A 12954-nucleotide genomic window follows, 5' to 3' on the forward strand; every position below is an offset into this window, starting at 1 on the left:
GAGGCTAACAATGCCCAGGGCTGGCAGGACAGTCCTGGAAATCCCGTGGTCACCGTCCGGGTGGAGACAGCCCTGGAGAGGCCGCCTCTTCCAAAGACATGAGCTGTCTCCTCTCACTGCTAGCCATCGTGGGGACTGCAGCTGCTGCGGGTCAGTAGTGGCAGGAGGCGAAGTGATGGCCACGGTACTCGTGATGTAGTTTCAGAGATGCAGTCGTGTGGGAGGACTAGTGACGGCCGTGGTACTCGTGATTTAGCACCAGAGATGCAGTCACACAGGAGGACCAGTGACAGCCGTGGTGACAGTACCAGTAGCAGCAGCAACAATGGTGGTGGTACTTGTGACGGTCGCAGTGGGAACGGTGTGGTGCCAGTGACTGCAGCAGTGGTTGTCGTACTAGTGACGGCATCATGTGGAGGAACTGGTGATATCAGTGGTGACAGGACCAGTAGCAGCAGCCATAGTGGTGATGGCTGTACTGGTGACAAAAGCAGAGCAGTGATAAAAGGCAGGGGTGGCACTAGTGGCGGGGTGGCAGTGGCACTAGTGGTGGGGGTGGCAGTGGCACTAGTGGCGGGGTGGCAGTAGCACTAGTGGTGGGGTGGCAGTGGCACTAGTGGGGGTGGCAGTGGCACCAGTGGTGGCGGTGGCAGTGGCACCAGTGGTGGGGGTGGCAGTGGCACCAGTGGCGGGGGTGGCAGTGGCACTAGTGGTGGCGGTGACAGTGTTGCTAGCGACAGCAGCAGTAGGGATGGTGTGGTGCTGCCGATGGGAGCAGCTGTGGCGGTGGCAGTAGTAACAGTGCGAGTGGCCATGCAGGGGAGCAGTGACCCCCGTTGCCAAGCCCTTGCCCCACTGGGCACTGCTCCCAGGGTGTCATCTGCCACTCAGTCCTCACGAGAGCCTGTGAAGGGCATGGTGATCACCCCTCTTGTGGATGGGGCATGTGGGGCTGAGAGGTTGTGTTGCTGTTTTGGAGCCATGTTAGCTTCAGAAGGGTCGGTTCTGCTGCGGACCCTGTGGGTGTGTCTGAGGCCCACACCCACCTAGGAAAGGGGTGAGCCTGCTGTCACGGCGCCATTGGCCAGAGGCAGGCTCTGGAGTGGGTGCTGCGTGCATTCTGACATCCCACTTCTCTGTACACCGGGGCTGTGACACTGCCCTGCCGGGGCTGTCGTGGGCAAAAGATGACCCTAAGCCCAGGCTGGGCCCACGGTGAACGGCCACTCAACACGGCCGCTACATGGAGCATGGTTGCCCATGACACGCCATGCGGAGACAGGCTGCAGAGACAGGATGTAGAGACACTTTCCAGCGGCTGTTGGGCCACTCTTGAAGGCACTCATCAGGGCCTCCCTTGGCCTGGCGGGAGGGCTGCAGCAGCAGCAGCAAGAGTCTATGAATGGTTCTCAAGCCCAGGGCTCTGGGCCGGTCCTGACCCCGCCTACGGCTCTGCCCCCGCGCAGGGTGGCTGCAGCTCTGGGCTCATGGGAGCACGCGACGCAGGCTGTAACACAAACTGTGGCTCTTGCTGCCAGAGGTGGTTTGAAAATGGAAAGGGAGTAGAGTTAAAAAGCACTTTGAAGTGTCAATTTCATAAAATCAAACCCTTAAAACATTTTTGGTCATTATCATAGAATATATAAATTATTCATCTATTAAACATGTGAAATAATTTTTTTTTTTTGAGATGGAGTCTGACTCTGTCGCCCAGGCTGGAGTGCAGTGGTGTGATCTCGGCTCACTGCAACCTCCGCCTCCCGGGTTCAAGTGATTCTCCTGCCTCAGTCTCCTGAGTAGCTAGGATTACAGGCATGCACCACCATGCCCAGCTAATTTTTGTATTTTTTAGTAGAGACGAGGCTTCACCATGGTGGCCAGGCTGGTCTTGAACTCCGGACCTCAGGTGATCCGCCTGCCTTGGCCTCCCAAAGTGCTGGGATTACAGGCGTGAGCCACCGCGCCTGGCCGTGAAATAATTTTTAAAATATGAGTAGGAAATATATTAGCAAATGTTTTAGAAATTTAAATTATTAACACAGATTCTTGTGCTCATTACATTGTTTTCAAATGTCCAACTTTTTTTTTGTTTTTGAGATAGGGCCTCGCCCTGTCACCCAGGCTGGAGTGCAATGGCGCAAACACAGCTCACTGCAGCCCCAACATTCTGGGCTCAGGCGATCCTCCTACATCAGTAGCTGGAAACACAGGTGCGTGCCGTCATGCCTGGCTAATTTTTACTTTTTTTGTAGAGATGGAGTCTCCCCGTGTTGCCTCGTACTCCTGGGCTCAAGCGATCCTCCTGCCTCTGCCTCCCAAAGTGCTGGGATCACAGGTGTGAGCCGCTGCACCTGCACCTGGCAAATGCCCAACATTTTTGGGTCTGAAGGTTTTAATTTTTAATTTGCGTCCAGTTGCAGCACTCAGCTAGCAGGAGTCCAGCACTGCTCCCTTCTTAGCATCGGACTCTGGCCCACCAGTTGGGTCACGTGCCTTCCCTCTTACATTTTAACGAGTTAGCCAAATTGCCTGTGAGTCCACTGCTTAGGCCATCTGTCCCCAGGGTAGTAAAGGCATGCGCCTGCTTTGCTGCAGACTCGGTGGGGGTGGGACGGCCAGGCTGGCAGAGCTGCGTGTTGATCGAAGGCCGGTTGCTCACCGCTGTTCTCACGGAGGGGTGGGCGGCTCTGCCCTCCTCGTTGGGATGCCAGTCACAGCAGATACCAAAAGGTAATCTTGAACGAGGCTAGCGTGGCTGTTGGATGTGCGTGGGACTGGGCGGTGCCAGGACTAAGGGCCAACTGCAGGTCAGGAGTTTTGAGTCCTTTTTGCATTTTTTAAATGGAAGCCAACCGAGCCGCCTCCTCATTACCTTTCAAAGTCAGGCCTAGAGTCAGGCGCTACCGCAGCCACCCCAGCCTGGCCTCTCAGATGCCTGCCCTCCACAGGACAGGCTGCGGACGGGGACAAATCCCAGTGAGCATCTGGCCAGCTGGCACAGACCACAAGGACGGAAGTGCCGTGTTAAGGGGGCGACATGATCCAACCCGTTTCACCCTCACACGGCCCGATTTGGGGGTGTGATTCACATGTGGCAGTCGCCCCGTTACAGGTGAGAAACCTGTGGCCCAGGGGGTGGAGCCGCTCCCGTGGTTCCCGTGGTCCCTTTGGCTCCCTTGGCCGGCAGGTGGTGGGGCCAACCCAGGGCACAGCAGGAAAATGCAGGAAATATTGTACAAACCCTTGTCCCCAGGGTCCCCCTGATCCCACCTGCACCTAAGCACTGGTGCGTTTCTTTGTCTTTTGTTCTGACACAAATGATACCAAAACCACTGAATTCTTCCCTTGCACAGTTTCTTCAACATCACCGTGCGTATCGCTAATCCTGCTTTTGGGCTGAAAACAGGCCTTAAGCAAAGCAGATTAAAAAATAAGCCAACTCCCCCAACAAATCAAAAAATCGATGTGAACCCACGAGATTTCCAGCCCAGTGTCCCGGGCAGGGCGCCCTCACAGCAGGCAGCTGGCAGGTGCAGGGTCAGCTTCTGTCTCTTTTAAGCAGACGTGCAGATGGCGGCAGCTCCAGGCCCCTGCGCCCCACCCCACACTTAACCTGTGGGATGGTTGTGGGTCATCCGGCCGCACTCCACGCTGACCTCCCTCCCACCCCCCGCCCCACACTTACCTGTGGGATGGTTGTGGGTCATCCGGCCGCACTCCACGCTGACCTCGATGAGGGTCTCCAGCCGCTCAGGCTTCCAGTACCGCAGGCCGATGCACATGGCCTTGGTGGCCGCTCCAAATCCTGAGCCTGTGTGGAGAAGGAAGAGCTGGTTTAGACTTCTGCTCCAATAATTCCACCCCTGACAATCTAGCTTTCATGAATAATTTTAAAAGTATACAAATTTATGTAATAACATGTTATCAGAGTGTGGTTTAAATGAGCGAGCCATGGGCAGGCCACTCAAGTGCCCGCAGCAGAAGGGAGATGGGGCAAATTCGGTTGCATCCAAGTGTCAGGTGTTAGTCACTAAAAACAGAACATTTGATGGCCTGGAGATATGCTCGTCATTTGCAGCATGCTTTCAACAAGATGTTTTCCCTGTAAAAACAGCTACATTGAGTTATAACTACATACAACAAACTAGGCACAATGAAACATGCACGACCCTAAGATTTTTATACTGGTGTACCCTGTGACCCAGCACCCAGGCGCAGGGTGAACATAGGTGTACCCCATGACCCAGCACCCAGGCACAGAGTGAACACAGGTGTACCCCGTGACCCAGCACCCAGGTGTAGAGTGAACACAGGTGTACCCTGTGACCCAGCACCCAGGCGCAGGGTGAACACAGGTGTACCCCGGGACCCAGCACCCAGGCGCAGGGTGAACACAGGTGTACCCCGGGACCCAGCACCCAGGTGTAGAGTGAACATAGGTGTACCCCATGACCCAGCATCCACACGTAGAGTGAACATAGGTGTACCCCGGGACCCAGCACCCAGGCGCAGGGTGAACACAGGTGTACCCCGGGACCCAGCACCCAGGCGCAGGGTGAACACAGGTGTACCCCGGGACCCGGCACCCAGGCTCAGGGTGAACACAGGTGTACCCCGGGACCCAGCACCCAGGCGCAGGGTGAACACAGGTGTACCCCGGGACCCGGCACCCAGGTGTAGAGTGAACATAGGTGTACCCCATGACCCAGCATCCACACGTAGAGTGAACATAGGTGTATCCCGGGACCCGGCACCCAGGCGCAGGGTGAACACAGGTGTACCCCAGGACCCGGCACCCAGGTGTAGAGTGAACATAGGTGTACCCCATGACCCAGCATCCACACGTAGAGTGAACATAGGTGTACCCCGGGACCCGGCACCCAGGTGCAGGGTGAACACAGGTGTACCCCGTGACCCAGCACCCAGGTGTAGAGTGAACACAGGTGTACCCTGTGACCCAGCACCCAGGCGCAGGGTGAACACAGGTGTACCCCGTGACCCAGCACCCAGGCGCAGGGTGAACACAGGTGTACCCCGGGACCCAGCACCCAGGTGCAGGGTGAACACAGGTGTACCCCGGGACCCAGCACCCAGGCGCAGGGTGAACACAGGTGTACCCCGGGACCCAGCACCCAGGTGCAGAGTGAATGCCTCTGTTGACCCTGAAGCCGCTGGTGCCCTCTGCAATCCGTCCTCCTGCCTCTCCCAAGCCCGACTGCTGTGACCGTGCGTGTTACTCGGCGTGTTCCAGGCCCTGTGTAAACGGAATCACGGAGAACGTGCCGTGCTTTCTGCCTGGCTTCTGTCACTCCTTGTAACTGCTCTGAGAAGCGCCCACGTTGTTGGGGATCAATAGTGATTCCTTTTTATGGCTGAATAGCTCCCTCTTGCATTGATCTGCCATGGCTGCTCTATCTGCAGACCTGCAGTTTGGGCTGTGTCCAGTCTGGGGCTCTGAGCATGAGGCACCAGATCCTGGTGTGGACAGAGGCTCTCTTCTCTTGGGTGAATGCTGGGGCAGAGCCTCCAGATCACGTGGTGATGAATGTTTAACTTTTTTGTTTGTTTGAGATGGAGTCTTGCTCTGTGGCCCAGGCTGGAGTGCGGCAGCCTAATCTTAGCTCAGTGCACCTCCGCCTGCCAGGTTCAAGCAGTTCTCCTGCCTCAGCCTCCTGAGTAGCTGGGATTACAGGCACACACCACCATGCCTGGCTAGTTTTTGTATTTTTAGCAGAGATGAGGTTTCACCTTGTTGGCCAGGCTGGTCTTGAACTCCTGACCTCAGGTGATCAGCCTGCCTTGGCCTCCCAAAGTGCTGGGATTACAGACATGAGCCACCACGCCTGGCAGAATGTTTAACTTTTAAAGAAACTGCCAAATGGGTTTCCAGAGTGAGAGTGGTAGAACCATTTGATGTCCCTCCAGTAGATCTTCCACAGCCCTGACAGCACTTGCTACATTTTTTAAAATTTTAGCCATTCTGTTAGTTATGTAGTGGTATCTCATTGTGGTTTTATTTGCATTTTTCTAACAATGGAAGATGGCAAGCATGATTTTGTGCTTATTGGCCACCCATATATCTTCTTTGGAGAAGTTTTGCCCATGTTTTATTCTTTTAAAAAAAATTTTATAGTTGGGCATGGTGGCTCATGTCTGTAATCCCAGCACTTTGGGAGGCCAAGGCAGGCAGATAACCTGAGGTCAGGAGTTCGAGACCAGCCTGGCCAACATAGTGAAACCCCTGTCTCTACTAAAAATACAAAAATTAAGTGGCATGGTGGCACGCACCTGTAGTCCCAGCTACTCTGGAGGCTGAGGCAGGAGAATCGCTTGAACTCAGGAGGTAGAGGTTGCAGTGAGCCGAGATTGTGCCACTGGGTGACAGAGCGAGACTCCATCTCAAAAAAAAAATTTCTTTTTTATAATAGAGATGGCATCTCAGTATGTTGCTCAGGCTGGGCTGGAACTCCTGGGTACAAGTGATCCTCCTGGCTCAGTCTTCCAAAGTGCTGGGATTATAGGTGTGAGCCACCACACCTGGCCCTCTTGCCCATTTTTGTACGGGGTTGCTTGCTTTCTTCTTATTAAGTTGGAAGAGTTCTTTATGCATTCTGGACTCAAGTCCTTATCAGATATCTGCTTTGCAAATATTTTCTCCCAGCTTTGACTAGCCTTTTCATTCATTAAATAGAGTTTCCTGGAGAGCAGAAAAATGAATTTGGGAAGTATTCCTCTTCTTCAATCTTTTGGAAGAGTTATGTGCAATTTATATTATTTATTCCTCAAATGTTTGGTAAATACCCTGTGAAGCCATCAGGGACTGAAATTCTCTTTCCTTTTTTTTTTTTTTTTTGAGACGGAGTCTCACTCTGACTCTGTTGCCCAGGCTGGAGTGCAATGGCACAATCTCAGCTCACTGCAACCTCCGCCTCCCGGGTTCAAGTGATTCTTGGGCCTCAGCCTCTTGAATAGCTGGGACTACAGGTGTGCACCACCACGCCCAGCTAATTTTTGTATTTTTAGTAGAGGAGAGGTCTCACCATTTTGGCCAGGCTGGTCTCGAACTCCTGACCTCAGGTGATCTGCCCGCCTTGGCCTCCCAAAGTACTGGGATCACGGACGTGAGCCACCGTGCCCAGCCTGGGCCTATAGTTTTCTTTGTAATTTTTTTTTTTTTTTTTTCCTGAGACGGAGTCTTGCTCTGTCTCCAGGCTGGAGTGCAGTGATGTGATCTCGGCTCACTGCAACATCCACCTCCTGGGTTCAAGCAATTCTCCTGCCTCGGCCTCCTGAGTAGCTTGGATTACAGGTGCCCACCACCATGTCTGGCTAATTTTTGTATTTTTAGTAGAGACAGGGTTTTGCCATGTTGGCCAGGCTGGTCTCGAACACCTGACCTCAGGTGATCTACCCGCCTTGGCCTCCTAAAGTGCTGGGATTACAGGTGTGAGCCACCGTGCCTGGCCTTGTAATTTCTTCCATAAGATGTAATACTATTTAGATGACCTTTCTCCTCTTGAGTGACCTTCGGTAGTTTATGTCTTTCAAAAACATTTGTCCTTTTAATCTAACTTGTTAAATGTATTGGCATAAAATTGTGAATAATATTCCCTTATTTTCCTCTTAATTTCCGTAGACTCTGGTGATTTTACTCCTCTCGTTCATACTGACGATTTGTCTTTCTCTTTTTTCCACATCAGTCTAGCTAGAGGATTATCAATTGTTTTGATCTCCTGAAAGAACCAGCTTTTGGTTTTATTAATTTGCTCTACTCTTTTTCTGTTTTCAATCATTGATTTTCATGCTGATCTTCACTATTTTCTTTCTTCTGCTTTCTTTTGGCTTAGTTTGCTATGAGTTTTCTGGTTTTAAAACGTGAAAATGAAAGCCAATGGTTGGAGACCTTCATGTTGAAATCACTGCCTATAACTGTGGGTTTCTCTAGTTCTCTTTGCAGCATTGTCAGTTTTTGCTTCATATATTCTGAAGATCTGTTATTAGGTACAGAGACATCTAGGTTTGTTATGTCCCCCTGATGAACTGATCCATTTACTAGGATGAAATTACCTTCCTTATTCTTGGGAATATTCTTTGCTCCAAAATTTTACTGTATGTGTTACTAATATAGTAACTCCAGCTTTCTTTTGATTAGTGTTAGTGTGGTATATTTTTCCATCTTTTTTTTTTTTTTTTTTTTGAGATGGAGTCTCACTCTGTGGCCTAGGCTGGAGTGCAGTGGCACGATCTCAGCTCACTGCAACCTCCGCCTCCTGGGTTCAAGCAATTCTCCTGCCTCAGCCTCCCAAGTAGCTGGGATTACAGGGGCATACCACCACACCCAGCAATTTTTGTATTTTTAGTAGAGACAGGGTTTCACTATGTTGGCCAGGCTGGTCTCGAACTCCTGGCCTCAGATGATCCACCCGCCTCGGCCTCCCAAAGTGCTGGGATCACAGGTGTGAGCCACTGCACCTGGTCTATTTTTCTTTTTTAGAAGCTTTAATCTATTTACGTCTTTATATGTAAAGTGTTACTGAAGTGCAACAGGAGATTTTTGGTTGTTTGTTTGTTTGCTTGTTTTTAGTGTATTCCTTGGCTAGGCACAGTGGCTTATGCCTGTAATCCCAGCATTTTGGGAGGCCAAGGTGGGCAGATCACTTGAGGCCAGGAGTTTGAGGCCAGCCTGGCCAACATGGCAAAACCTTGTCACTACGAAAAATTCAAAAGTTAGCCAGGTGTGGTGGTGGGTGCCTGTAGTCCCAGCTACTTGGGAGGTGGAGGCAGGAGAATCAGCTGAACCCGGGAGGTAGAGGTTGCAGTGAGCCAAAATTGCGCCACTGCACTCCAATCTGGGCGACAGAGCAAGACTCCATCTCAAAATTAAAAGGTTGTTTCTTATAAGCAGCACATAGTTGGGGGCTGGGACCTGCTTCTTTATCTAATGTGACAACTTCTGACTGTTATTGGAGGTCTTCACACCATTCGCATTTGACGTCATTATTATTATCTTGTTTGTTTTCTACTTGTACTGTCTAGTATTTGTCCCTCCTTCCCCCTTTTCTGCCTTTTTTGGGTTGAATGTTTCTCAAGGGATTCAATTTTATCTCTTTTGCTGGCTTACTATTGCTAACTCTTCTGTGATTTCAGCGGTGGCTTTTGGGTTCATGGTGTCCGTCTGCAGCTCGTTACAGCTGTGGGATGACACCGTGGCATACACGGTGTGGGAGCCTCACTGCCATCGGCTTCCATCTCTCCCCTGCTAGCCTTCATGCTGTTGTTGTTGTACATTCTACTTATATTTTATAAACCATACCGTTCATTATTATTTTTAAGTCAATTATCTTTTAAAGATATTTAAATAACATGTTTTAAAATCTTACACATTTCCCCATACAGTTACCATTTCTGTAACACTCTACCCGCTGCGTGGGTCCACGTCTCTATCATGCCGTGTCCCACCGCTTGGGTCCGTGTCTCTATCATGCTCTGCCCCGCCGTGTGGGTCTGTGTCTCTATCACGCTTTACTCCACTGCATGGGTCCATGTCTCTATCACGCTGTGTCCTGCCGCGTGGGTCCGTGTCTATCACGCTGTGTCCCACCACGCGGGTCCGTGTCTCTATCACACTCTGTCCCCACCCTGTGCGTGAGTCTGTGTCTCTATCACGCTTTATTCCACCGTGCTGGTCCGTGTCTGTGTCACGTTGTGTCCCGCCGCGCGCGGGTCCGTGTCTCTGTCACGGTGTGTCCCGCCACGCGGCGTCCGCGTCTCTATCACGCTGTGTCCTGCGGCGCGGGTCTCTGTTTGCATCCAGTGCGGTTTTCCTTCTGTCTGAGTGACTTCCATTAGCATTTCTTGTTACATGACTCTGTGGGTGATGAATTCTTTCAGCTTTTGTTTGTCTGAGAAAGGCTATTTTGCCTTCATTTCTGAAAGATATTTTTTTCAGGGTGTAGAATTCTAACAGGCCAGGCATGGTGGCTCACACCGTAATCTCAGCATTTTGGGAGGCTAAGGCAGAAGGGTTGTTGAGGCCCAGGAGTTCAAGACCAGTCAGGGCAACAAAGTGAGATCCTCTCTCTACAAAAAATAAGAAAAACAGGCAAGCGTATTGGCACGCATCTGTTGTCCCATCTATGTGGGAGGCTGAGGCAGGTGGATTGCTTGAGCCCAGGAGGCTGAGGCTGCAGTAAGTGGCACCCATGACTGTGCCACTGTGCTCCAGCCTGGGTGACAGAGCAAGGCTCTGCACTATCCCCAGAAAGAATGCTAGGTTGAAGTGTTGTATTTTTTTCAGTAGCTTAATGATGTGGCTCCACCATCTTCTCACTCACATCGCTCTGACAAGGCATCTGCTGTCATTGTTACCATTGCTTCTCTGTGTGTGATGTGTGTCTTTCTTCTCTGGCCTTCAAGATTTTTCTTGAGTATTACTTTAGAGCAATCTAACTACTGTGTGCCTTGGTGTCATTTTCTTCATGTTTCTTGTGCTTGGAATTGATTTTCTTGTATCTGTGAGTTTATAGTTTTCATCAAATTTGGAACAATTTTGACGATTATTTCTCCAAGTATTTATGTTGCTTTTGTTCTCCTCTGTGCTGAGGACGCAGACACATGCGTCAGGCTGCCTGAGGCCGCCCGCGGGTCGCTGGTGCTCCCTTCATCCTTGGATTCTTTCTCTTTGTGTGTCTCACTGTGGATAGTTTCTGCTGCTTGCCTGCAAGTTTGTTAACCTTTTCTTGGAAATGTCTAATCTGCTATTGGTCTCAGCCAATGTATTCTAAAACAAGACATTATAGTTTTTATTTCTAGAAATGTGATTTGGATCTTTTCAAAAATGCCTTTCATGTCTCTACTTAATTTTTTGAACACATGGAGTATCTGGCATTTTATGTCCTTGTCTGAGAATTCTGACACCTGTGTCGGGCCTTGTCAGTTTGGACTTATTGATTTTCCTTGTCAGGAACTGGATTCTCCTGATTCTTTGCATGCCTCATATGCTGTTGAGTCCTGGATATTTTTATATTCCTATAACTATTCTTGACCTTTGTCTTGGGATACAGTTAATTTACTTGAAAATAGTTTGATCTTTCTGGGTTTTGCTTTTAGGATTTAAGTCTTGGCTGGGTGTGGTGGCTCCTGCCTGTAATCTCAGCACTTGGAGACTGAGGTGGGCAGATCGCTTGAGCTCAGGAGTTCAAGACCAGCCTGGGCAACATGGTGAAACCCCTCCTCTACAAAAAAAAAAAACAACCAAAACATTAACTGGGTGTAGTGGAATGCACCTGTGATCCCAGCCACCCAGGAGGCTAAGGTGGGAGGATTGCTTGAGTCTGGGAGGTCAAGGCTGCAGTGAGCCATGACTGCACCACTGCACTCCAGCCTGGGTGATGGAGTGAGACCCTGTCTACAAAAAAAAAAATAATAATAAATGATTAAAAAAAATGTAAAGCTTCGCTGGGCATGGTGGCTCACGCCTGTAATCCCACCACTTTGGGAGGCCAAGGCAGGTAGATCACCTGAGGTGAGGAGTTCGAGACCAGCCTGAGCAACATGGTGAAACCCCATCCTTACTAAAACACAAAATTAGCAGGGCATGGTGGTGGGCATCTGTAGTCCCAGCTACTCGGGAGGCTGAGACCAGAGAATTTCCTGAACCCAGGAGGCAGAGGTTGCAGTGAGCCAAGATCGCGCCGCTGCACTCCAGCCTAGATGGCAGAGCAAGACTCCATCTCAAAAAAAAAAAAAAATTTAAAGCGTGCTTTTCAATAGATACCATTAAGAAAACAAAAAGGCAAGGCATACAATGGGAGAAAATATTTATAATATATAGAGCTGACAAAGGAGGGGCCCCGCCTGTGTTCCTTGAACAGACGCCCATGCTGGCTGGGCTGACCAGGAGGGGCCCCTGCCCGTATTCCTTAAACAGACGCCCGCACTGGCCAGGCTGACCAGAAGGGGCCCCTGCCCATAGTCCTTAAACAGATGCCCGCACTTGCCGGGCTGACCAGGAGGGGCCCCTACCCGTATTCTTTAAACAGATGCCCGTGCTGGCCGGGCTGACCGGGAGGGGCCCCTGCCCGTGTTCCTTAAACAGACGCCCGCACTGGCCGGGCTGACCAGGAGGGGCCCCCGCCCGACAAAGGGACTCTAGGCAGATCCGGCCTCACTGAAGCCACCTGGAGATGCTGGGGATTAGTGGAGGACAGATGGTTAGGACCGCAGGGTCCCCAGCAGGGTGGCTTTAGGGGGAGAGGAGAGGATTTCCCTGACCTTTTTCATTGAACGGCGTGTGCCAGGCGAGAAGGTAGTTATTGGGCTTTAGCTGAGCACAGCCTTCAATGGTAGCTGGGTCTGGCCGGCGTTCTGGAAGCTTCTCAACGATTTCCACATAGCACCTCACCATCTCCCGGTACAGATCATCCAGGCACCAGTAGTCTGCGGAAGAAAGGGAGGGCAGACATCAGAGCCAGCTGTGGTGTGAGCTGTGGCCTCCCTCCCGCAGGGTCAGGCACCATAGTCTGGGGAAGAAAGGGAGGGCAGACACTGCAAACTCTGCCTCCCGGGTTCACTCCATTCTCCTGCCTCAGCCTCCTGAGTAGCTGGGACTACAGGTGCCCACCACCACGCCCGGCTAATTTTTTTGTATTTTTAGTAGAGACGGGGTTTCACCATGTTAGCCAGGATGGTCTCGATCTCCTGACCTCGTGATCCGCCCGCCTCGGCCTCCCAAAGTGCTGGGATGACAGGCGTGAGCCACCGCCCCCAGCCCCACCGTGCTCCTGTTCTAATGGTTCTATCTATGTGGCCACAAACAGAACTGAAACCGGCCTACTCTAGGGGCTTGTGACGCCGACGGTGGAGGCCAATGTGCCCAGCTCCAGCTCCTTCTTCTCTTGCCAGAAACCCAGGTGCTGCAGGGACAGCTGCCACCAAGCAGCATCCCCAGCCCCA

General features: G+C 51.4%; 1 protein-coding gene across 18 annotated transcripts in view; it reads right to left on the reverse strand.

Annotated features, from left to right (window-relative positions):
* ADPRHL1 (ADP-ribosylhydrolase like 1) overlaps positions 1 to 12954 on the reverse strand; it is a 55326-nt gene that overhangs the window by 31634 nt on the left and 10738 nt on the right. For 17 of the 18 annotated variants that reach the window (XM_055360247.2, XM_063697587.1, XM_063697593.1 and 14 more), the window contains exons 2-3: positions 12274 to 12438; positions 3686 to 3811 (exon numbers count right to left, since the gene is read on the reverse strand). In XM_055360247.2, the coding sequence (XP_055216222.2) occupies positions 3686 to 3811; positions 12274 to 12438 (291 nt within the window). Of the gene's footprint in view, positions 1 to 3613; positions 3662 to 3685; positions 3812 to 12273; positions 12439 to 12954 lie in introns of those variants that run through there. The other variant, XM_055360250.2, reaches the window with a different exon arrangement.

Source organism: Gorilla gorilla, chromosome 14 (genome assembly GCF_029281585.2).
Source record: "Gorilla gorilla gorilla isolate KB3781 chromosome 14, NHGRI_mGorGor1-v2.1_pri, whole genome shotgun sequence".
Taxonomy (NCBI): domain Eukaryota; kingdom Metazoa; phylum Chordata; class Mammalia; order Primates; family Hominidae; genus Gorilla; species Gorilla gorilla.